The sequence below is a fragment of the Marmota monax genome, unplaced genomic scaffold, assembly GCF_021218885.2.
Source record: "Marmota monax isolate L192 unplaced genomic scaffold, Marmota_monax_Labrador192_F-V1.1 WCK01_AAM20220418_F8-fsc00034, whole genome shotgun sequence".
Classification (NCBI taxonomy): domain Eukaryota; kingdom Metazoa; phylum Chordata; class Mammalia; order Rodentia; family Sciuridae; genus Marmota; species Marmota monax.
The window spans coordinates 7534360-7561073 of NW_026693934.1; the positions used below are offsets into that span (position 1 = coordinate 7534360).

General features: G+C 36.4%; 1 protein-coding gene across 1 annotated transcript in view; it reads left to right on the forward strand.

Annotated features, from left to right (window-relative positions):
• The window catches only part of Mcm6 (minichromosome maintenance complex component 6), a 44586-nt gene extending 18143 nt beyond the window's left edge, over window positions 1-26443 (forward strand). The window contains exons 8-17 of the mRNA XM_046463786.2: window positions 2540-2681; window positions 5469-5610; window positions 6330-6437; window positions 7791-7946; window positions 9356-9484; window positions 14180-14341; window positions 18265-18400; window positions 19088-19243; window positions 21758-21897; window positions 25934-26443. Of these exons, the coding sequence (XP_046319742.1) occupies window positions 2540-2681; window positions 5469-5610; window positions 6330-6437; window positions 7791-7946; window positions 9356-9484; window positions 14180-14341; window positions 18265-18400; window positions 19088-19243; window positions 21758-21897; window positions 25934-26050 (1388 nt within the window). The 3' untranslated portion in view covers window positions 26051-26443. The remainder of the gene's footprint in view (window positions 1-2539; window positions 2682-5468; window positions 5611-6329; window positions 6438-7790; window positions 7947-9355; window positions 9485-14179; window positions 14342-18264; window positions 18401-19087; window positions 19244-21757; window positions 21898-25933) is intronic.
• Window positions 26444-26714: the final 271 nt, after the last annotated feature.

The following is a 26714-nucleotide window of genomic DNA, read 5'->3' on the forward strand; positions in this document are numbered from 1 at the left end:
TCATGGTCCCCAAGGACTCACTAAATTGTGAGGCTCCACTCAACTTTCTTCCTGGGATTATAGGTGTGAACCACAGTGCCCAGCCTGGGGGATGGATTTTTAATTTTCTATTTTTATGGAATGATTTATGCAAATTTGCATAGCATTTAATTGGTGGAGTTCAAGTTTAGAAGTGGTTGAAAATTATACTCAGCATCTTATTTACTCCCTATTAGTTCATTACTGTATATAGGTGATGATAAAAGTAATGCCTTAAAACTCTTGATGGACTGATCGCATTTCTTCCATGAAGTGTCCAGTTCCTTTGCCCATTTATTGATTGGGTTTTTTGGGGGTTTTAGTGTTTTTTTTGAGTTCTTTATATATCCTAGAGATTTAATAGTCTTAAGTTCAGGTGGCAAAAATTTTTTCCCATTCTGTAGGCTCTCTTCACGGTCTTGCTTCCTTTGCTGTGAAGAAGCTTTTTAGTTCGATATCATCTCATTTATTGATTCCTGTTTTTACTTTTTGTGCTTTAAGTGTCTTGTTGAGGAATTCAGTTCCCAAGACAACATGATGGAGATTTGGGCCTACTTTTTCTTCTAGTAGGGTGCAGGGTCTCTGGTCTAATGCCTAAGTCCTTGATCCACTTTGAATTTTGTGCAGGGTGAGAGATAGGGGTCTAATTTTTTTTGTTACATATGGATTTCCAGTTTTCCCAGCACCATTTGTTGAAGAGGCTATCTTTTCTCCAATGCTTATTTATAGCATCTTTGTCTAGTATGAGATAACTGTATTTATGTGAGTTTGTCTCTGTGTCTTCTATTCTGTACCATTAGTTTTCATGTCTGTTTTGGTACCAATACATGCTATTTTTGTTACTATAGCTTTGTAGTGTAATTTAAATTCTGGTATTTTGATGTCTCCTGCTTCACTTTTCTGAGAGCATTGCTTTGATTATTCTGGCCTCTTGTTTTTCCAAATGAATTTCATGACTGCTTTTCTATTTCTATGAAGAAATCATTAGAACCTTAATAGGAATTGCATTAAATTGTATAGTTTTTGGTAGTGGGGCCATTTTGACAATATTAATTCTGCTTATCCAAGAACATGGGAGATTTCTTTCTTTAGTGTTTCGTAGTTTTCATTGTAGAGGTCTTTCGCCTCTCTCATTAGATTGATTTCCCATTATTTATTTATTTTTTATTTTTTTGAGGCTATTGTGAATGGGAAAATTTTCCTAATTTCTCTTTCAGTGGATTCTTCACTGATGTATAGGAATGCAGTTGATTTTGGGGGGTGTAAATTTTATATCCTGCTACGTTGCTGAATTCATTTATGAGTTCTAGAAGTTTTCTGGAGTTTTGGGGGTCTTCTAAATATATGAAAACATGTTCAACATCACTAGCAATTAGAGAAATGCAAATTAAAACTACACTGAGATTTCATCTCACTCTAGTCAGAATGGCAACTATCTAGAATACAAGTAACAATAAATGTTAGTGAAGATGTGGGGAAAAAGGTACACTCATAAAGTGCTGGTGGGATTGCAAATTGATGCGACCACTCTGGAAAGCAGTATGGAGATTCCTCAGAAAACTTGGAAAGGAACCATCATTTGACCCAGTTGTTTCACTCCTCAGCATATACCCAAAGGACTTAAAATCAGCATACTACAGTGACGCAGCCACATCGTTTATAGCAGCTCAGTTCACAATAGCTAAGCTATGGAACCATCATAGGTGCTCTTCTATTACTCAGCCATAAAGAAAAATGAAATTGGGACATTTGCTGGTAAATGAATGGAACTGTAGACTATCATGCTAAGTGATAAGCCAGACCCAAAAAAAACAAAGGCCGAATTTTCTCTCTGATATGCGGGTGCTAACTTACAATAGGTGGAAGGGGTGGGGTGGACAGGGAGGAATGGGGGGAAGAAAGGAGGGATGGGAATAGGAAAGTAGAATGACTCAGACATTACTTTGTTCATATATGAATACAAGACCATTATAACTCCACATTATGTACAACCACAAGAATGGGTGGGAAGTTATACTCCATGCATGTATGATATGTCAAAATACTTTCTACTGTCATGTATAACTAATAAGAACAAATGAAAAATTAACAAAACCTCCTAATGGAACTGGAGAGCTCCCATTAGAAAGAACCAACAAATGGACTGGAGGTGTATCTCAGTGGTCGAGTGCTTGCTCAGCATGCACAAGGCTCTGGGTTTAATCCCTAGCACCACCAAAAAACAATTAGTAAATGTGATGGACATAGTTCGTTTGTGGATACAGATCTTTAAGGGTTAAGAGATAGGAAAGGCTCTTAGGATTGTGAGCAGGGGCACCTAAGACATTATGAGAAGATATTGGAACAATTGGCTAGATAAGTCCACAGAGCAAGAACCAAGATCAGAAGCCAGGTAGTTTTACCTGCTTTGCTTAACATCGGGTGTTTCTGCCCTTTGGTTGGTAAATGCTTTTAGTTTTCTTTGGAATATTTGCCTTTATGTCAAAAAATGAATTTTTTATCTAACTACTTTTCATTTTAGGCAATGATGAAGTAAAACGTGGTGTCCTGCTGATGCTTTTTGGTGGTGTTCCAAAGACAACAGGAGAAGGGACCTCTCTTCGAGGGGACATAAATGTCTGCATTGTTGGTGATCCAAGCACAGCCAAGAGCCAATTTCTGAAGTAAGTTTTGCCTGAAGTAGTACAGGAAAAACTTCATGTAGTTCCAGCCTTACTGTGCTACCAAGAATACAATCAGTATGAATATGATGAGTGTAAATTATGACTCTTGCATATATAACACTCATAAATTAAATACTATTAAATTAATTTTTTAAATAGGCTATAATGTTTTATAGTTTTTTGAAATATGGAAAAATTGCCTATAATCCTACATAGAACTCTTAATCTTTCTATATTTTTGTATAAATGATCTTTGTATAAACTTTTTTAATATGTAAATTTATATTTATGTATATGAGTGGTTTATGCATTGTTTTTTGTTTATTCATTCACTGGTGGACATTTCAGTTTTGTCTACCCTCTGGCTATTGTAAATAATGCTTCAGTGAAAGTTGGTATACAGAATATCTGAGTCTCTGCTTTTAGTTGTTCAGGTAGTTTTAGCTTTTAAATTTAAGTCTTCACTTTATTTTTTTATTTCTTTTTTGGTGGAGCAGGGGATTGAACCCAGGAACTTGTGCATGCTAGGCAAGCACTCTACCAACTGAGCTTTATCTCCAGCCCCAGGTCTTTACATTTTGAATTGATTTTTACATAAGGTATAATGATGTCCAATTTTTTTCTTTTATATACATAGATATCCAGTTGTTCTAACACCAAGACTGTTCTTTCCCTATTGAATTGTTTTGGCAGTCTTAACAGAAAATCAACTAACCATAAATGTAAAATCTGTTTCATTTATAGTCCATTAATTTCTCTAAGGCCAATGCTATGCTGTTTTGACTACAGCATCTTGGTTATAAGTTGTGAAATTGGGAAGTGTGACTCTTCCAATTCTGTTCTTTTTCTAGGTTGTTTTAGCTTATTCTGGGGCTTCTGAGTTTCCACATGAATTTTAGGATCAGCCTCTCAGTTTCTACAGAGAAGCCAACTGGGATCCTGGTAGTAATTACTACCAGGCAATGATGAAGTAAATCAGGGTGCCCTGCTAATGCTTTTTTTGGTGGTGTTCCACCAAATTGAATTCATAGATCAACTGAAAGTGCACTGCGGGTTGGGCATAGTGGCACATGCCTGTAATCGCAGCATCAGGAGTCTGACGCAGGAGGATTGCAAGTTCAAAGCCAGCCTCAGCAAAAGCAAGGTGCTAAACAACTCAATGAGACCCTGTCTCTAAATAAAATGCAAAATAGGACTGGGGATGTGGCTCGGTAGTTGAGTGCCACTGAGTTCAATCCCCAGTGCCCACCTCCCCCAAAATGCACTGGGATGGGGTGAGGTGGCTACTGGGAATTGAACCCAGACCACTCTATTATTGAGCTATGTCCCCCAAGTGTCCCCTCTCCTTTTTTTTTTTTTTTTTTTTTAATTATTATTAATCTTGAGACAGGATCTTGCTGAATTGCTGAGATTGACCTCAAACCTGCAATTCTCCTGCCTGACCCTCTTGAGTAGCTGGGATTACAGGCATACACTACTCCAGCTGTACTATATTAACATTTCAACAACATTAAGTCCAATTCATGAATATGGAATATCTATTAACAGTACTTTTTAGTATTCAGAGTGGAAGTTTGCACTTTCATTGAATTTATTCCAAAGTAGTTTTTCTTCTTGATGCCATTAGAAATAAAAATTATTTTATTTTGGGTCTTTCACTGCAAGTTCAGAGAAGATTAGTGGTGGTGGTGATGGTGGTGGTTGATTTTGTTTGCCAGGGATTGAACTCAAAGGCACTTAACCACTGAGCCACGCCCCCAGCCCATTTTATTTTTTGAGACAGGGTCTCACTAGGTTGCTTACAGCCCTATTAAGTTGCTGAGGCTGGCTTCAAACTTGCAATCCTCCTGCCTCAGCCTTCCAAGCTGCTGGGATTACAGATGTGAGCCACCGTGCCTGGCCTACAATTGATTTTTGATATTTGCACCCTTGCTGAACTCATTCTGTTTTTAGTAAATTCCATGGGATTTCATATGTACAAGATCATATATCTACAAAATAATGATGAGTGGAAAATTTCTCCTTTCCAGTATTTCTCCTTTCCTTTTTTCTTGCCTAATTTCCCTTGCTAGATTCTTTATTATAATGTTAAATAGAAGTGACGTAGAAGTAGACATCTTTGTCTGAGATCTTATTCCTTACCTTAGGCCAAATCAGTCAGCCTTTAGCCTTTAAACATAATGTTAACTGTGGGGTTTTATAGATGCTGTTTATCAGATTAAAGAAAAATCCTTTAACAGGTTTAGGGCATAGCATATTGGTTTTCAGTTGTTAAAGTAATTGAACTTCTGGAATAAATCTCACATCTAGTTTTGTCTTGTATTTTGTTTTTATTGCAAATCTTCTAATAGAACATTGTTGCCAAATTGTCAAAACTTTTTTATTTTCCATTTCACAGGATGGGTTTTAAATGCATTTAAAAAGTCAAAGAATATAAGGTTTCCCATTCAGTTTGTGGCGTGTCTTTTCTTTTTTTTGGGGGGGGGGTACTGGGGATTAGACTTAAACCCAGGGATGCTTAACCACTGACATACATCCCCACCACTTTATTTTTCATTTTGAGAAGGGGTCTCACTAAATTGCAGGCTTCAAACTGAGGCTTCCTGTCTCATCTTTCCAAGTTGCTGGGATTATAGGCATAAGCAACTGTGATATGTCTTTATGAATTGCTTAAGCTTACTGCAACTCTCAGATGTTTTTCATTGACATAACCTGTCAGCTGATTTTCCTAGAAAGGGAATGTATGTGTAGTCACATTCTGAGTCTTTATATGATAACCTTGAACAGGCATGTGGAGGAGTTCAGCCCCAGAGCTGTCTACACCAGTGGCAAAGCATCCAGTGCTGCTGGCTTAACAGCAGCTGTTGTGAGAGATGAAGAATCTCATGAGTTTGTCATTGAGGCTGGAGCGTTGATGCTGGCTGATAATGTAAGATTGTTTTTTTCACTCTTGTGTATAAAGAAGTCAGATTACCTCCTTATCCTATCAGTAAGGACTTATAGTTTCTAGTAAAATAGATATCCTTTTAAAAAGTATTTTTAACATGTAGGTCAGTTAATTAATCTAGAATTAATTGGGATTATTTTCATTAATCAACACTTTCAAAGCTTTCCTAGAATGTGATAACCTGCTCTGAACATGTGTGAATGCTGTGACTTGACAGCTTTTTTTTTTTTCCTCCTCCTTTGCAGCTTGTGAGATCTTTATGAGTAGATCTCTACACAAGTGCATATTGCATTTTATGTATATTTGACATTGATCTGTTAGATTTATGAATATGTGTAAATTGTAGCTATACATGTTTATATTCATTATATCCTACCTTCATTTTTCACTTCCCCAGCCTTAAAATCAATGCTGAGAGGGCCCTAGGGTGTATTGGTACCAAGGCTTACACAGTTTCACTGTTGCATAAAGTATCTTGATATTTTTAGGTTTGGTTTTATTTTTTTGGGTGAATCAAGTGTTTTGGTCCTTCAAGCTCTGGGATCTGTCTAAATTATTTTGCTTAAAAGAGGGAATTAAGAATGCTTATTTACCTACTTTCTACTTGTTTAGGAGAATGGAAAAGACTCTGGTAGCAAATTGTGAGCTGGTTATTTTACATGCACAAGGCAGATTCTTATGCTAGATCTGTTTGGTTATAGGGTGTGTGCTGTATTGATGAATTTGATAAGATGGATGTGCGGGACCAAGTTGCTATTCATGAAGCTATGGAACAGCAAACCATATCCATCACTAAAGCAGGAGTGAAGGTATGTGTGTCCACTTCTGTTCCACTGCATCATTCCTTAACCCTGTAGATGAATGATAAAATTTAGTAATTCAACATGTAATGCTGTTCGTTAAAATGAAAAATAAAGTCCTGAGAACTAGTCATCCAAACTATAGATGTTGTTTAGGGTACTCTGTAAAAGTGTTGCTTTGACAGAAAGTAGAGGAAGTACTAGTAAAAAATTTTAGTGTTTCACTTCAAAATTTTTATGAACAAAGCTTGTATATTTGATTAAACCATGCTTTTAATTATAACAAAAATAACCATTGATTTCCAGTATCACCGATATAAAAAAAGATCAACACATTATTTAAATAACCAATTATAAAATCTAAACTTTTTTTTTAAAAAGAGAATTTTTATAAGTATTTTACTTGTGATATAATGTGTATGAAATGTAGGATTTTTTTTTTTTTTTTTTTTTTTTTGAGAGAGAGAACTTTTAATATTTATTTTTTAGTTTTTGGTGGACATAACATCTTTGTTTGTACGCATGCCAAGCGAGTGCGCTACTGCTTGAGCCACATCCCCAGCCCAGAATCTAAACTTTTTTAAAAGCAACAGTTTCAAGTAATTAAGAAAAAATTAAATAGTATACTAAATTACAAATTTAAAAAGAAGTCTTTCCCTGTAACTCCCAACACAATAGATATTCAGGAATGTATCAAGTATATCTCTTTCAGTAATATTTTATACATTAGTAAGCAAATACATGTAGTATTATTCCTTGCTTATTTAACTTTATAATTTTATTTTGACAGTATTTCTATACCAACGCATAGATCAACTTTATTTTTTATTTTATTTTAATAATTTAACCTTTATTTATTTTTTGTTGTTTATTTGTTTTCATGTGGTGCTGAGGATCAAACCCAGGGCCTCACCTGCCTTGGCAAGTGCTCTACCTCTGAGCCACAATCCCAGCCCTTGATTTATTATTATACTTTGGAATTCAGTTGATGGTACCATAGTTGGGTTCTTTACACTCTGGTAAAGTGACATGTAGGTCATGTTTAGACTTTTTTGTATGACAGACAATATTGTTGTAAACATCCTTGAATACAGCTTCTTGTATCTTGCTGTAAGATTATTGCTAACAAATTGCTGGCTTAAAGGATGTGCACATCACACCACCAGCAGAATGTAGGATGCCTGTTAGTTGCCCTGTCTTTTATCAGACTTTACTTTTTGATGATCTGATAAATAGAAAATGGTTGCTTATTATTTTGGCTTGCTTATTTAGTTAATTATGAGGGGGATTGGGCTTTTTGTTATGTTTGTTGGCTGTTTCAGGTTTCTTTGTAAATCTCACAATTCTTTCTTTTGTGGGCAGGCTACTCTAAATGCCAGGACATCCATTTTGGCAGCTGCAAACCCAATCAGTGGACACTATGACAGGTCAAAGTCATTGAAACAGAATATAAATCTGTCAGCTCCAATTATGTCCCGATTTGATCTCTTCTTTATCCTGGTGGACGAATGTAATGAGGTAACCATGTGAGCTCTTGCTCTTAGCTTCCATTTTTATTTCTAGTTTGAATAATTCAGTGAGACAAGGCTGAAAGATAGCTGCCCAACAGCTAGTGCATGCATGTGCATTGACCTTTCATTTTCCTCAGGGTGTCATGGGCTTAGACAAAGGATTTAGTAATAATTGCCTAAATATTAAGGTATATCAAGTTTTTTGGTTTGTTACTTCTTTAAAATTTTCACAAGAAAAAAATATATCACAGTTGACTCCCAAACCACAATAAGATTTCTATACAAATTTTTTGTTTCAGCTGGGTGCAGTGGCATATGTCTATAATCCTAGCAACTCAGGAGACTGATGAGGGAGGATCTCAAGGCCAGTCTTGGCAATTTAGCCAGACCCTGTCTCAAAATACAAAACATAAAGGGTTGGGGATATAGTAGCACTGGGTTTAACCCCCAGTACAAATATATATATATATATATATATATATATATATATATATATATGTGTGTGTGTGTGTGTGTGTGTGTGTGATTTTGTTTTATTGGTTGCTTTGATTTAATTTTTCAGTCACTTTAAAAATAACTGGGATGCTAAACAGATTTTCTTTTTCTAAATCATGAGTCATTTGTCTTCCTATTTCATTCCATCAACTTGTTAAATATATAATACTTTTGTCTATCTGATCATGTGATAGTTTAAGATTGAGTGAAATCCCTAGCACTCCCTCACAAAATTGAGTGAAAAATTCTAGACTTATTTGCACTGAGACTTAAATATTAACATTTAACATCTCAGAAGTGCACAAGTACAATATGTAGGAGCTATTATTAGAAGTTGTGCTTTTAATTGCTGAGCATGGAGGTCTTCCATTTCATTGAGCACATTGTATAATTCTTGATTCCAGTGGAACTTCAGAAATTATCTTTAATAAAATTTCATCATGTGAATGTTTAGAGGGCTTTTTTTTTTTCTTCACAAATGTATAGGTATATATAACCCTCAGATAATCAGGACTTGTTTCATTTTCATATATTTCTGTTTGTGCATGACTTATTAAATGAGTTTTGGGAACAGGGGAGATCAAGTTATAAGCCTTTAAACATTTTCGTTAGAAATAATTTAAAGCTTATAGAATTGTAAGAAATAGTTTCCTCAGAAACTTGTTATGCGGGCTGGGGTTGTGGCTCAGTGGTATAGTGCTCGCCTAACGTGTGAGGCACTGGGGTTTGATTCTCAGCACCACATATAAATAAATAAATAAAATGAAGGTCCAATGACAACCAAAAAAATTTTAAAAACTTGTTATATAATACTTAAGTGGCATATTAAAGGTTGTTTTTAGCTCTGAAATTCTTATTGCCTAGGATAATCTGGAGTAGATAATGCTGTGACTGACAAGTGATTTTCTTGTTTTGAATTAGGTTACAGATTATGCCATTGCAAGGCGTATAGTAGACTTGCATTCAAGAATTGAGGAATCAATTGATCGTGTCTATTCCCTTGATGATATCAGGAGGTATCTTCTCTTTGCAAGACAGTTTAAACCCAAGGTAACCTGCTCTTCTGTGCTGGGATAAAGCATAGAATGTATATTATTAAAGTGAGATTAAAGCAAGTGGGTTATGGAAATTAACTAAATCTGTACTTGTTTTTTACATTTAAGTTTGAAAAGGTTTTTTTTTTTTTAATATTTATTTTTTTAGGTGTAGATGGACACAACACAATGCCTTTATTTTTATGTGGTGCTGAGGATCGAACCTGGGTCCCGCCCATGCTAGGCGAGCGCTCTACCGCTGAGCCGAGCCACAATCCCAGCCCCGAAAAGTTTTTTCCTAACATTAGTTTGTTTTTTTTAAAAGGGGATTTTTTTTTTTTTTTTTTGGTTAGGTGCTAATAAAAAGATTCTTACCAGAAAAGAGTTTTGGAAAACCAAATAACTGGATTCCTTTTATCACCAAGAATTTTTAAAATGTTTGCCTAAGAGTGCTTCCTTTGCGTGCACAGGCCCTGGGTTCAATCTCCAGCACCAAAAAAAGAAAAAAGGAAAAAAAAAAAGAAAACATTGGATTCCTCTAGGCTATTATGATGAATATGAAATACTGTTATAGTAATAGATGTAGTTCTATTGGATTGAATCTGTACTGGATCAAAGACCCTATTATGCATTTGTTTTTAAAAATAAAATCCATATATCAAAATGATACAAATAGGAAAGAAGTCAAACAATCCCCGTTTGCTAATGACATGATCCTATATCTAGAAAACCCACAAAACTCCAACAGAAGCTTATAAAATGAGTCTAGCAAGGTAGGAGGATACAAGATAAACACCCATAAATCATAGCTTTCTTATACTCCCAATAGTGGTTCAGCTGAGGAAGAAATAAGGGAAACCATCCCATTTACAATAACCTCAAAACAAACCAACAAACAACAACAAAAAAACAAACTTGGGAATTAATCTAACCAAGGAGATAAAAGAACACAACAATGAAAATTATAGAACACTGAAGAAAGAAATTTGAAGAAGGCCTTAGAAAATGGAAAGACCTCCTATGTTCTTGGATAGATGGAATTAATATTGTCAAAAGAACCATATGGGTCCCAGGGTTGTGGTTCAGTGGTAGAGTGCTTACAGAGTACATGTGAGGCACTGGGTTTGATCCCAGCACCACATAAAAATTAACAAAATAAAGGTATTATGTCCATCTACAACTAAAAAATATTTTTTAAAAAAGAACCATATGACTAAAAGCAATATGCAGATTTAATACAGTCCCCATCCAAATGCCAATGAAATTCTCATTTGAAAAAAACAATTCTTAAATTTATGTGGAAGAATAAGAGACCTAGAATAGCCAAAGCAATACTTACTGAGCAAGAAAAGTGCTGCGGGAATCATTACATTACCTGATCTGAAATTATATTGAAGAGCTGTACTAACAAAAACAGCATAGTGTTAACAATAAAATAGACATGAAGACAAATGGAACAAAATAGAAAACACAAAGACAAACCCACATACTTAAAGCCATCTGATACTTGACAAAGGTACCAAAAATATATTTTGGAGAACATAGAGCCTTTTTAACAAATGGTGCTGGGAAAACTAAATAGCTATATGTAGGAAAATGAAACTAGATCTCTTTCTTACTCTGCATAAAAGTCAAATTGAAGTGGATCAAAGATTTGAACTAGATCAGAAACCTTGCAACTATTAAAAAGAGAACATAGGGGGGCTGGGGATGTGGCTCAAGCGGTAGCGCGCTTGCCTAGCATGCGTGTGGCCCGGGTTCGATCCTCAGCACCACATACAAAGATGTTGTGTCCGCCAAAAATTAAAAGATAAAAAAAATATATATATTAAAAAAAAAAGAGAGAGAGAACATAGGTCAATACTCCATCATATAGGTGCTGGCACTAACTTTCTCAACAAAATTTCTGAAGTCAACAAATAAACCAAGAATCAATAAGTGGGACATCATCAAATTAAAAAGCTTCTGCACATTAAGGGAAAAAGAGTGTGAAGAGACAGCTTATAGAAAGAGAGAAAATCTTGGCCAGCTACTTTACTGATAGGGGATTCATATCCAGAATATATATAGAACTCAATACACACTCACGCACACACACTCATTCTCTAACCAAATTAATAAATGGGAAAAATAACTAAAGAAGAATCACACCTGTAATCCTATCAGCCTCAGGAGGCTGAGGCAGGAGGATCACAAGTTCAAAGCCAGCCTCAACAGTTTAGTGAGGGCCTGAACAATTTTACAAGACTCTGTCTCAAAAAAGGATTGGGTATGTGGCTCAGAGTAAGTGCCCTTGGGTTCAATCCCTAGTACCAAAAGAAAAAGAAACAAATAGGCAACAAATGCTCAGCATCCATAGCAATCAGGGAAATAAATCAAAATGAAACTAAGATTTCATCTTATTCCAGTCAGAATGACAGTGATCATGAGGACAAATGCTGTGGGGGGATATACTTCCACATTTTTGGTGGGATGGCAGACAGGTACCACTTAAGCAGTATGGGAATTCCTCAGAAAACTAGGAATGGAACCACCACATGACCCAGCTATCCCAGTCTTCGGTATTTTCCTAAAAGAACTAGAATCAGTATGCTATAGTAATACAGCCATCTCAGTTTTTATAGCAGCATAATTTACAATAGCTATATTATGGAATCATCCCAGTTGCCTATCAGTAGATGAATGGGACCCAGAATGTGGCTCAGTAGTAAAGTGCTTGCCTGGCATGTATAGGGTCCTGGGTTCAATTCCCAGCATCATAAAATAATAATAAAAATTAAAAATAGATACGTGGGTTAAGAAATTGTGGTATGCATACATAGATAGTTTTTCTTTCTTGTGGGAGTATCAAGGATTGAACCCAGAGGCACTTAATCACGGAGCCACAACACCAGCCATTATTTGAAACAGGGTCTATCTATTTAAGTTGCTTATTAGAGCCTTACTACGTTGCTGGTATGGCTTTTTTTTTTTTTCTAAAAAGGGGGTGGGAGGGAAGGTTATGGCTTTTTTTTTTTTTAAGAGAGAATTTTTAATATTTAGTTTTTAGTTTTTGGTGGACACAAACATCTTTTTTGTATGTGGTGCTGAGGATCGAACCCGGGCCACACACGTGACAGGCGGGCGCGCTACTGCTTGAGCCACACCCCCAGCCCCTGATATGGCTTTGAAGTCACAGTCCTCCTGCATTAGCTTCCAAAGCCACTTGGATTATAAGTGTCTGCCATTGCTCCAGGGCTATTTTATTTTTTGAGATGATCTCACTAACTTGCTTATGGCCTCAAACTTGCAATCCTCCTGCCTTAGCCTCCCAAGTCACTGAAATTACAGGTGTATACCTCTGTGTCTACCTTACACAATGAAATTCTACTCGGCCATAAAGAAGAATGAAATTGTGACATTTGCTGGTAAATGGATGGAAATGGAGGACATCATACTAAGTGAAATAAGCCAGACTCAAAAATCCAAAGGTCAAATGTTTTCTTATATGTGGAAGCTAGAGTAACATAAAGGAAAGGAGGAAGAAAGGATAACACATCAAGAAGATATAGGGAAAACAAGTAATGTAGAAGGAGATCAAAGTGAGAGAATGGAGGGATGGGAAAGGGGAGGCAATGCAGAATTAATTTTTTAAAAATCATGTGTGTATATAAATAGGCCACAGGGAATTTCACTTTATGCATAAGTAAAATGAACCAGTCAAATATAAATAGATGAGCTGGCCATAGTGGCACATGCCTGTAATCCCAGCAGCTTGGGGAGGTGGAGGCAGGAGGATCACTAGTTCAAAGCCAGCCTCAGCAATTTAGCGAGGCCCTAAACAACTCAGTGAGACCCTGTCTCTAAAAAAAATACAAAAAGGGCTGGGGTTGTGGCTCAGTGGTTAAGTGTCCTGAATTCAATCCCTGGTACTAGGAAGGAAAAAAATAAATAATTATAGATGAGCAAAAGGAAATCTAGCTGAGTAGAGGAAGGAGAGAGGATAGGATAGAAAATAGGGGAGCATGTATGATTTTTGTTGGGATGAACCCACCTACTGTGTATAACTGTAAAGCTCTAATAAAAATAAGCAAACCTTCACAATGTGCATCTCTTATTGTTGGCATTTTCCTACAGTAAACTATGAAAAGGAAACATTTTGTTTTATTCTAGTTGAGGTTTTTACACTTATCTGACTTTAGAGAATTCTCTTTAGCTGTTTATTGTCTGTTACATTCACTTGATTATTCATGATATTGGGCTGCTCTTATTCTCCCAGAGGAAATTTAGTTGTGTAAAACAAAGGGTTATGAGTGACTTGTGTGTAAAAAGTATGTTTTCCATGACTGTATCTTGGTTCCTATGTGACCCTGGCACACTTCCTTAATATGCTGAGTTCTTGCTTTAAAAAACGATCTTTGGGTTGTAAATTTACTGAAATAGCCAATATATATTTATGTTGACTTCCTTTTTCCCCAAAAGAGCATGAGTTAAGTAATTGAGCCTCAAGGTAATCTGAGCATTAATTTATTTAATGAGCTTTGACATCCAGAGATGTATAAGGTGTTACATCTTATTCTATTATAAACATCATTGAGAAATGGCCATTTGCTTAAATACTAAGTCTACTGTCTCCATGTTCTTAAAATTAGTATATGGAATTCAGAGGCCTCCTTGGCATTAGTTTCTGTAGTAATTCATTGTTGGTGACATCATTGCTGTTTTAAAACAGATTTCCAAAGAATCAGAGGACTTCATTGTGGAACAGTATAAACGTCTCCGCCAAAGGGATGGTTCTGGAGTAACCAAGTCTTCATGGAGGATTACAGTGCGTCAGCTGGAGAGCATGATCCGTCTCTCTGAAGCTATGGCTCGGATGCACTGCTGTGATGAGGTATGAGTCACTTTGACATGATGAAAATTGTAATTAATTTCTTGGCTTATTGGCATATTTCTATCTTTGGTATGGTTCATCCTAGAATTACTTGCAGATTTATTTTTATGTAACTGCTACACGCTTACAGGATACATGACCATGAAAATTTTTTCCCTTTAAGAAGGTTGCTATCAAGCATCTATTAAACTCGAGTGGTTATATCAATATTAATGAGATAATCACGGATAATAGTGAGCTACCATTTATTCAGGAAAAATGTATTTAGTCTCTACAGTGTGCTAGGACTCTGGGCTGAGGAAATAGGTATGATCATGTAATCTCTGGCCTCAAAAGAAATTCTTAGGTTTTTATAATATATGGGGATTGTTTTTCTTAGTTGGAGTTTTTTATTTTTTGGTACTGAGAGTTGAACTGGGCTTCATACATGCTAAACATGTACTTTACTACTGAGTTATATCCCCAGCCCTATGGTCTTTTAAGTCGTTATTTGATCCCTGGGTTCCATAGGAATATATTAGAGAGTGTTGAGAGGTAAAAAAATTTGTACCTTGGAAGGGTATTCAAGCCCCCCATCTCTGCTTCAGCTGAAGTAGCCTTTATTTAATTTTTTATATTAGGTTAGATGTAAGATTTTGTTTATCAAAGGGGCTTGGATTTATTAAAAGTATATATATATTACATAGAAGAAAATGTACACCTTGGTGATTTTTTTGTTTCCTTTTTTAATATACATTCTTAATGACTGCTTTGCTGAAGATAAAAAACATTTCTATTCACAAGTTCAAAGCCAGCCTCAGAAATTTAGCGAGACCTAAGCAACTTAATAAGACCCTGTCTCAGAATAAAATATACAAAGGGCTGGGGCTGGGCACAGTGGCACACACCTGTAATCCTGGCGGCTCTGGAGATTGAGGCAGGAGGATTGTGAGATCAAAGCCAGCCTCAGCAATGGTGAAGCGCTAAGCAAATCAGTGAGACCCTGTCCCTAAATAAAATACAAAAAGGGCTAGGGATGTGCTCAGTGGTTGAGTGCCCCTAAGTTTCAATTCTCAGTATCAAAAAAAAAGAAAATCTATATTCCTGAAAGTTTCCTTATTTCCCTTTTCAGGCTTAGCTTCCTCCACCCCCCAAATAATCATTTTTCAGACATCAGGCACTGTTTTTATCTCATAAATTGTTTTTCCTCCTTGTTTTTAGATTTTCTTGGGTTGGTTTGTTTGTTGGGGGGGGGGGGGCACTAAGGATTGAACCCAGGAGCATTTCATTGCAGTATATCCCAAGTCCTTTTGGCTATTTTGATACATTTGCTGAGGGTCTCCTAAGTTGCTGAGGCTGGTCTCAGACATGCAATCCTCCTGCCTTGGCTTCCCATATCACTGGGATTATAGATGTGTACCACCATACTGAACTAAAGTTTTCAGATTTTCTGATGCATTATTTGACAAGGTACTTTTACACTAACTTACTTAATAGTCTTTGACTCACCAAATGTTTAATGTATACCTTTGTGAAATAAAATGTGAATTGAGAGCCCTAACTAGTGGGAGTGAGATATGCATTTAATTAAACCTGTAAGGAATGAAGGAATATATATTTTTTGAGAGGAGAATGTTATGATAGAACATCACAAACAAGAGTACAGAAGTCAGAAATCAATTATTTTATTCCTCAAGAAGAGGAGAGTTTGTGGAGGTGCTAGTATTTAAGCCTCATCCCTGAAGATAACAGAATTTCAAAATGAGTTCCAGAAAACTAATATGTGACTAGGCATGGTGTTGCATGCCTATAATTCCAGCAACTCCAAAGGCTGAGGCAGGAGAATCACAAAATCTAGCCAGCTTGGGCAACTTTTTGAGACTCCATCTCAAAAGGGCTGGGGATGTGTGACTCGAGTGCGTCTGTATTCAATCCCCAGTACCATACATAAACACGCAAAAAAACTCATCTGTGTCTTAGGGCAATCTCTAATATAGTTATCATTTTTTAAAATTAGTCTTTATTTTATTTTTTATAGATGGGCACAACATATTTTATTATTTTATTTTTATATGGTGCTGAGGATTGAACCCAGTGCCTCACACATGCTAGGCGAGTACTCTACCACTGAGTCACGTCCCCAGCCCTTAAAATTAGTCTCTAAATAGGTAGAAGGGTCACATAATCTAAAAATAAGTACACATAACCTATACACACAAATAACTTGTTTTGAATGAAATTGGGTATCTTTTCATATATTTTAAGAGCTTGTATTATCTCCTTTTATGTTTATTCTTTGTCAATTTTTTATTATTTTAGAAGGTTTTCCTCCAATATTGTTTGAACTTTCCCATTATTTCCTCTAAGAGTTCCATCATTTGCATTTAAATCATCTAAACATTGGTATTTATTTCACTATAAGATATAAGACATGGGGCTGGGGTTGTGGCTCAGAGGTAGATTGCTCACCTACCATGCGAGAGGCCCCGGGTTCGATCCTCAGCACCACATAAAATAAAGACATTGTGTCCACCTATGAGTTAAAAAAAATTAAAAAATAAGACAGGAATCACTTGAAACCCTGGCCCCTCCCTTAGTTCTTTTTTAAGCTGTTTTCCAACACCATTAGTTCATTTTATTCTTTTCACATTGGTTTGGTATGCCTTTATTCCATATTCATATGGTTGCTAGGATCTCTTTCTAAAAGATTTTATTTTGTTCTATTAGGCCTATCAGGTCCTGTCACATTGGTACCCTGATTTTTTAATCACTGGGACTTTATATTTTAAATGTATGGCTACGCTAGTTCCAATGCATTGTTTCTTTTAGCTGTTAGTAACTTGGAAATCAGCTTGCTTAATTTACAAACAAAAAGCTATTGAAATTCACATTGATATAACATTAAACATATATTATAACTATGAAAATTCACTTTTTTTTTAATGTTGTGCTAAGAATTGAACTCAGTGCCTTGCACATGCTAGGCAAATGTTCTACCACTAAGCCACATCCCCAACTCAGAATTCACATCTTTATGATTAATTTTCCTAAGTAAAAATGTTATAGCAGTTAGAGTGGATTGGAATTTGCTACTATAAAAATCTCGGCCACTTTAAGACAAATCTTTTTGATCATGCTACATGTCCCTTTAGTCAGCAGGGGCCTCTTTGTGTCACTCAGATTCCAGCTGATGGAGGCTGATATAAGGGCTCAATCTTGAGCCAAGTATCTGTGAAAGCAAAAGCAAGGAAAAGAACAGGTAGAGAGCCACCTTGCTCCTCTTAACCATCAATCCAGAAGTGAAACTTCCGCTCACATTTCTGTGATCAGAGAAGTTAATGTGGCTATGTAACCTAAATTTAAGCAGGTAGAGAAGTGACTTTCTTCCAGATCCCCAGAATGGGGGAAAAAAATTCTGAATTCTAATGACTACCACAAGTATTGGTATCTTTTGTTTCAGTAGTATTTAAATTTTTCTTTATGTGATTTTTACCTATTGTTTTTTGATATTTTGTCATCCTTTTTTCTTGTTACTAAAGGTAGAATCTTGTATTTCATTTTCTAAATGTACATTTTCATTGCTGTATTATAGTCTGTTGACAAATATGCCACAATTTGTTCATTCATTGTTCTGTTACTGAACGTTTGAGTAACTTGTAATTTTGGTTCTTATGGGACATACTTGTGTATGTGTTCACATTTTTGTGAGTACATATCTAGAAGTAGAATTATTGGGTCTTTGATATATATTTAGTAAAAACTGCCAGTTTTATATCAGTTTGTATGTTTGCTGTGCATTCCTGCCAACACTTAATATTATCAGCCATTCCGGTAAGGTTATAGTACGATTTCGTGGTGTGTGTGTGTGTGTGTGCAATTTTTTAATCTATTTAATATGTCAAGAAGATTGACTTAACTGAATTACTTCATCATTCTTGGTTTAGGTTCAACCTAAACATGTGAAGGAAGCTTTTCGATTACTGAATAAATCAATCATTCGTGTAGAGACACCTGATGTCAATCTAGATCAAGAGGAAGAGATTCAGATGGAGGTAGATGAGGGTCCAGGTGGCATCAATGGTGAGATTTTTTTCATAACTCTTCTGTACTTAGGGACTAAAATCTTCTTTTAGATGTCATATGATACAAGTATACTTGTTGATGGTTTTGAAGTGTATTTAGTAAAAGGGGAAAACATTTAAATTGTTTTAACCATTTATAAGTTAATATAATATAATTAAATAGTTGATATAAAATATGTATATGCTTAGCTGGGCATGGTGGCACATGCCAGTAATCCTAGTGTCTTGGGAGGCTAAGGCCAGGAAGATTGCAAAGTTGATGCCAGCCTTAGCAACTTATTGAGACAGTATCTGAGCTGGGGATGTAGCTCAGTGGTAGTTCAGTCCCCAGTAATCAAAAAAAAAAAAAGGCACGTATGTGTGTGTACACGCTTGAAAGAAATTCAAATGATGGTATTAGACTTAAGTCCTTTGGCCTTCACCCTTATTTTTAGTATTGTTACTTTGATCTTGAATTAAAAACATTTTTCAAGCATATTATGACAAGTAACTTAGAATTGTTAGTTTTGTATATGATATTGTAAATGGACTTTTATATCATGAAATCTTTGTCTTCTATCCCTCATATTCCTTCATATCTTCACTAGTAAAGTCTATCAGTTTGCTTCTAATTTATTTGTAAATGTTTGATAAGGGAATGTTGAAGTCATAAAAACAAGATGCAGGTAGTTAATTTTTCATGTAGGTCATGCTGACAGCCCTGCCCCTGTGAATGGAATCAATGGCTCTAGTGAAGACATAAATCAAGACACCATTCCCAAAGCTTCCTTAAGACTGGGCTTTTCTGAATACTGCCGAATATCCAACCTTATTGTTCTTCACCTGAGAAAAATGGAAGAAGGTGAGGCTATGTCTAATATTGTTCTGTGCTCACTTATATAAGCTGTATTTACATAAGCCACTTTGGATTGCTAAATATTGTATTGTTCTAGCAAAAGAAATGATAAATCATTACACAGACTCGCTTTTTTCCCTTTTCTTTTTCCTCTCTCCCACCCACTTTCTGCATTTTATTTTATCACACACTCACTTTAGCAAAGTAAATTTATGGAGTATCAACATAACCTGCCAGCCTGAACATTTTCCAGCAAGTTTATTGTCAGAAGTTTTTGGATCAGGCTGGGGATATGGCTCATTTGGGGATATGGCTCATTTGGTAGAGTGCTTGCCCCGGGTTCAATCCCTAGCACCACCACCAAAAAAAAAAAAATTATGGATCGTTCTTATTTAATGATCTTGGCCTATTTCAGTAATTTTGAAGCAGAATTTTTGGATCTGATAACATACAAAGATACACATAGGACTGGGGGTGTAACTCGGTGGTAGAGCACTTGTATGTTGTTTGCAAGATGCAAAATTACTACTGTTGGGCTGGGGATATAGCTCTCAGTGGTAGTGCACTTGCCCACCATGCACATGGCTCTGGTTCCATCCCCAGCACTACCAAAAAATTTATCACCAGAGATTGTCTTACCTTACTGAATATTTGAACTCTGCAGTTTCTGCCCTTGTTTCCCTGGAAACTGTGGACGAGTAGAAGGAGAAGATGCAATAAAGTGGTCACTACAACACATCAGCTGTTTTATCCCCACTCCTTTCTCTCATAAATTAAAAATTAGGGAGCTTGCGTTTTTTTTGTTGTTGTTTGTTTGTTTTTTTTTTTTTTCCTGTTGTCTTGGGGGGTGGTTCAGGGCTCAGGTATTTGAGCATGTTAGGCAAGCACTTTGCCACTGAGTTATACCTTTAGACTCCATGTTCTTGTATTCATGTTATACTTCATTATTCTTTTTACGTGTTTGTTTATATTTATATTATTATCATAAAATATAATTTATATAATATTTATATATTTATTATATTTCTAATATTATTATATTTATTTTTTAGTTGTTGGACACAATACCTTTATTTCACATATTTATTTTTATGTGGTGCTGACAATCGAACCCATGGTCTCACACATGCTAAGTGAGTGCTCTACCGCTGGGCCATGACCCCAGCCCTCCTGGGTTTTTCTTTCTTTTTTTTTTTTTTTTTTTAGTTGGTAATGGGCCTTTATTTTCTTCATTTATAGGCAGTTCTGAGAATGTAACCAAGTGCCTCACACATGCTAGGCAAGTGCTCTACTACTGAGCTGCAACTCCAGCCCCTGTAACTAAGTTTTAAACATAGCAAACTGTTGATGGAAGAAAGACATGATTATCACCCAGACATTGCATTCCACAAGTAAAGTTTTTTTTTCAAGTATTTTTTTTAGTTGTTGATGGACCTTTACTTTATTTGCTTATTTATATGTTGTGCTGGGAATCGAACCCAGTGCCTCACACGTATGAGGCAAGTGCTCTCCCACTGAGCTACAACTCCAGCCCCCACAAGTAAATTTTACTTGGTTTTCTCTTCTTACCGAATCAAGTAACTTGTTATTTCTCAGTCCCCAAGTAATTAGCTGTTTTCTAGCATAGGGAATACAACTTTAAACCGTGGAAGTCACTTGTTCAAGAACTTTTGGACAAAAACACTGAAGTTTTACTGCAGCCATAATAAAACTTTTCAGAGGCATTAACTACTACTTGAAGAAAATTAAATCTGCATTAGACTCTGAAAAGGAACTAATAAATTAAAAATTTACCTTTTTTTGGTGGTTTTTGTTTTTGCTGGTGCTTGGGGATTGAACCCAGGGCCCAGTATGCGCTGAACCCAGGTCTGTTCTGAGTTTTAGTTCCTTAGAATTTTCCTGATTTGATTTTGTATTTTATTTGAAACTGCTTGAACCAAAAAGTAGAGTTTTCTTTTATTACCCTTTATATCTATGGTGATTGTGTATCTAGGTTCCAGCTTTTTTTGTGAGTTGAGAGTTCTACCTTGAACAGCTATTAAGTTGGCATGGATAGACCTTGATAGAATAAATTGTTAATTTTTTATTTTGAAGGACCACCTGTGAATTTTACAACTTAGTTGACTCCAGTGCCATAAAGTTCTTTTTTCCAAAGAGGAAATGTTATATCTAAGAAGTTTTTGCTTGCTGTTGCTTTGCTCCTAATTTATGCTTTCAGTTTCTCTTAGTGATGAAGCATTACATGAAGGAAAGACCTTCATACTTTGAGATCTTAATAGCTTTAGGACACTTATCTTATCTCTGTTTTATCAGGTTTTTCTTCTTTTCTGGATAAAGTGTACTTTAATACAAATAATATGATAAGTTATTTCCAGCTTAATGCTGGAACATAGTAAACCTTATTTCAGCAGATGCACTTTGTGACAGGTTGATGGTTATCTGTTCTGTACATTATCTTGTGTATGCAAACCCCCAAGGAATGTTTACTGAATTCTTGTAAAATGCATTTTTTTGTTGCAGAGGAGGATGAGTCAGCATTAAAGAGGAGCGAGCTTGTTAACTGGTACTTGAAGGAAATTGAATCAGAAATAGACTCTGAAGAGGAGCTTATAAATAAAAAGAGGATCATAGAGAAAGTCATTCATCGACTCACGCACTATGTATGTACATAATGGCATTTGCTTTAGTAATTAATGAGGGAGTTCATGTCTCCTATCTATATGGGCTCATTAACAAAATGTATTTTTAGTGTGTTTACCTTGAATTATTGGGGTGTTAACAAGTAAATGACTTACTTCCTTTGCTAAAACAAGCAGAATTGGGGGGAAATCAGAGAAAGTGGCTTTGGTATCTTAACTGTTTGGGTGTTTTTAGTTTTAAACCTCTTATTTTCCAGCATTATCACCTGTTTTTTGTATTTCATCTTTCTTATATCCTTATCTCCCATCTTTGCTTCTTCAGCTTTCTTCTCTCTTTGTCTTACTTGTCAAAACCCCAGCCTTGGTTAAATTTAATTTTTAATATTTATTTTTTAGTTGTAGTTGGACACAGTACTTTTATTTTATTAATTTATTTTTATGTGATGCTGAGGATCAAACTGAGGGCCTTGCATGTGCTAGGCAAGCACCCTACCACTGAGCTACAACCCCAGCCCAGTTCTTAACTTTTTGTTTTGTCAACTTCACAATAACTGTAAAGCACTGTTCCTTTTCCTTAGACAGTTCATTTTTCCACTCTTAACTATTGCATTGCTTTTCTCCACCCCTTGAATCAGCTGGTCATTCTCATTATTCAGTCTGTCTGCAGCATTTGTTAGTTGATTACTCCTTCTAGAAAACTACCTTCCCCTTCTCCTTCGCCTTTTGTGTCATTTAGTTTCTTTTCCTGAATCTTTCTCTCTTTTTAGATAATAGACACAAATGTCTTTAGTGTAAGCATTCTCATTTGGTTTTATGAATTCATCCATCTGTTGATGACTCCCAAATTTATAGCTATCTCTCTCACTTCTCCTATAAACTCCAGATGTATATAATCAGTTGACCGCAGAATGAACTAATAGACTTTTTGCCCTTAATGTGTTCAAAACAGAGTTCTTAGTGGAACATAGTGATGCGTGCCTATAATCCCAGCAACTTGATGAAACCCTGTCTCAAAATAAAAAGGGCTGTTATAGAGCACCCCTGGGTTTAATCCCCAGGACCACAAAAGAAAAAAATTCTTTCCCTCTTCCTCTGTTTTCCCATTTATTCAGTTGCTATAGGCCAGATTCCTTGGAACAATCCTTAATTCCTCTGTTCTTTTAATGAAAAGAACTAATGAGTTCTCCAGCTTACCCAGGTCACCAGGCCTGAACCCCTACATCCACTTGAATATTGGCTCTCTGCCCCGCAGCCAGTCAGGGTTTTTTAGAACAGAACATAGGTTATTTTTCTTCCCTACTATTAAGTGCTTTATTCACATTTAGAATAAAATTCAGTCTCCTTGGCATGCCATGCAGAATCTGGCACAGGTTAGCCCCTGTCTCTCATTTGTTTCATAGCTCTCTTCCTTTTTGCCCATTCCTCTCCAGTGACACTGCCTTGTCATTATTCCTTAGATACACCAAACATGAAGGGCTTTGCACTTGCCTTTGTCTCTTTTTTCTGGGGTCTCTTCAAATGTTACCTTCTCAAAGAAGCCTTTTTTGCCCAACATGTCACGATAACAGCCTTCTCTATCATCCTGCTTTGTGTTGCTTCACGATGGTTTTTATTGTCTATTCTTTACTTAGGTGTTTAGTTTATCACTCTCAGAATGTAAGCTCCATTCTTGGAGGGCCAAATAAAACTTTGTTTTATTCACTGCTATATTTCTGGAATGCACAGTGGTACCTGCAACATAGAGGGGTCAAATATTTATTGAATGATAGGATTTTCCAGTTCACATGGCAGAGAGTCAACCATCATGCCCATTCACTCAGTAATGCTCACTATTTAAATATTACACCTCACATGTTAGGGTTGTATCACCTGAAAACATTACCTGTGGGGTTTAGATGGATATGTGATTATAGGTGTGTGTAGAGGGGTGATAACTAATGCTCAGGTCAGGATCTAGTAAATAATTTGTATGAAAATTTAGGCTGGATTGAGGTGTAGTGTGCATACAGAGTTGTCTTTCTAGTGGTGGGAAATGTCTTTGCATAGGCCAGGCCTTCTCTCCCTAGTGCTCCATGGGATCAATACAACATAAAATATCCAGACAAGAAATTTGTGTGAGGATTATAGAACACACCAGGGAGCTAACTGATCTGAATCAAGGTTCTTTTTAGTTTGACTTACCACTGAATGATAGGCTTTTCCAGTTCAAGACAAGAGAACCTGTGCTGTGCTGCTCAACATGATAGAGTGCTTCAAAGGGTCCAGTCCCCCATAGTGGCAGCAGTGCTCTAACTATGGGGCATTGCCAAACTACTACTACTATTTTTGTTTGTACCTGGGATTGAACTCAGGGACATTTGACCACAGAGCCATATCCCCGCCCTATTTTGTATTTTATTTAGAGACAGGGTCTCAACTGAGTTGCTTGGTGCCTCACTTTTGCTGTGGCTGGTTTTGAACTCCTGATCCTCCTGCTTCAGCCTCCCAAACTGCTGGGATTACAGGTGTGCACCGCTGTGCCCAGCTGCCAAACTTCCTAGGATCAAATCAGTTCTTTTCCATGGGGTTGGCTAAAAGCTCTTCTCATTTATGGATATTTTCAACTAATTAACAAATATACTAGACTTGAATTTAAGGCTGGGCTCAGTGGCGTGTACTGTAATCCTAGTGACTCAGGAGCATAAGACATTCTGAAAGATTAAGCATATGCCACATTCTGCATGTGCTGATATAATAGGCTGAAGCGTGAAAATATATGCAAGGTGAAATGGATCCATTGGGCCAGTCTTTGAATAACTATAAAACAACTTTATCTTATCAGAATAAAGAAGACTGAAAGTCTCCATGTGATATTCATTAGTCAGAGGTTTTCAAAGTTCCATTATGTTTATCAAAATAAGCATTGTGGTTGTGATTGGCAGTGATTATTAATAGTAATTGACTAAGGATCTTTCTCCGTAAGAGAATCTGAATAGAAAAGTCAGCCATATAATCCTATCATTCAAGTCTCAAACTCTGGTTTTTGTTTAATGTTTCCAGATCTCAGGTCTGCACGTTTTCTATGCATCCGGTTCTGAAGTTGATACTTTCAAGGATTAAAGAAATTTTAGCTAGGTGCATTGGCACATGCCTGTAATCCCAGCAGTTCAGGAGACTCATTGCAGGAGGATCACAAACTCAAGGCCAGCCTCAGCAGTTTAAATCCACAGTGCATGGATGGATGGATGGATGGATGGATGGATGGATGGATGGATGGATGGATGGATAGATAGATATGTAGGTCAGTTGTAACGTGCCCCTGGGGTCAGTCCCCAGTACAAAAAAACGGTTGAGGATATAGCTTACTGGTAGAGCACTTGCTAGCATGCACAAAGCACTAGGTTCAAGCCACTGCACTACAAAAAAAAAAAGCATTTTCTACTTTGGCTTAAGTAGATAATATTAAATAAAATTAAACAGATTTAAATATTAGAGAATTTTGCATAATTTTAAAACTCAAGCATTATCTTATTTTTCCCCACATTCAAGCATTACTTTTTTCGAAGTTATATTTATAATCATTGGATGTAATGTGCCAGGAAACATTAAATCACATTACCTGTTGAGCTTGCTTATGTTTCTTTAATTTTTTTTTAAGGTTCATTGTATGAAAAGTTCAGCAACCTAATGGAAAGGGTGTTTAGCAGAACACTGATAGTGAGTTTAAGGAATAATCCTTGTCCTGGAAGTTTTGGATGGTGATATCAAACAGATATCGGTGATAAACCTTCAGGAGGATTAGTATATCTGGACTTTTTTTTGCCAGGCACAGTGGTGCACATCTGTAATCCCAGCAACTCTCTGGAGGCTAAGGCAGGAGGTTTCCAAGTTCGAGGCCAGCCTCATCAACTAAGTGAGGCCCTAAGCAATTTATACTCTGTCTCAAAGAGCTGGGGGTGTAGCTCAGTGGTAAGACACCCCTGGGTTTAATCCCCAGTACTACAAAAGTAAATTTAAAAGTGTGTCTGAACATTTTTATAATACTGCCAGAGACCTGAGGGAAATGTTTGTTTTATAGGACCATGTTCTAATTGAGCTCACCCAAGCTGGATTGAAAGGCTCCACAGAAGGAAGTGAGAGCTATGAAGAAGATCCCTACTTGGTAGTTAACCCTAACTACTTGCTTGAAGATTGAGATGTTGAAAGTAATTGACCAGAGCTAAGTCACTGTGCCACACCACCTCCTGACCTGGAGCCTGGATGGAGCTCTGCTAGGATGAGAATTGTTTCTGGGAATGATGCTTCAGGATTTGTTTTGAGAAACAGGAACTGAGGTGATGGTCCTGTGTATCACATCTATTACATGCTTTCTATCAACATGGGCTTCAGCTTATTCCTTGTGTATTTCTTGTCTTAATGAAGTTGGACCCCCAATAATGTGTGGTTTCTGGAACTGAGACCTTCGTTTTCATGTGAGGAGGAGACCTGTCACTTTCATGGTATATAGTATCCTATCAAGGAAATCACTTTTCCAGTTGCCAACTGCTGCTTTTATTCATCAAAATAAAATAACTTGTTCTGAAGTGTCTGTTGGATTTATTTCTACTCTGCTGTGATTATCATGTCCATATACTTTCAAGTGCTAGTTCTTTTTTGCTAATCTGGAGTGAAGGTGTGGGTGGCATTATGGATTTGGAATTAGGTTCCTTGAAGAGGAGTCATTAGAGAGAATGAAAGCTAGAGACCTTGGAGATGACTTTCCAAGGGTAATTCCAGTGTCTTTTTTTTTTTTTTTAAGGTAATTCATAAGAAAGTTTTTCATTAAATTTTTTTTCATTACTCTTTAATAATTTCTTTTA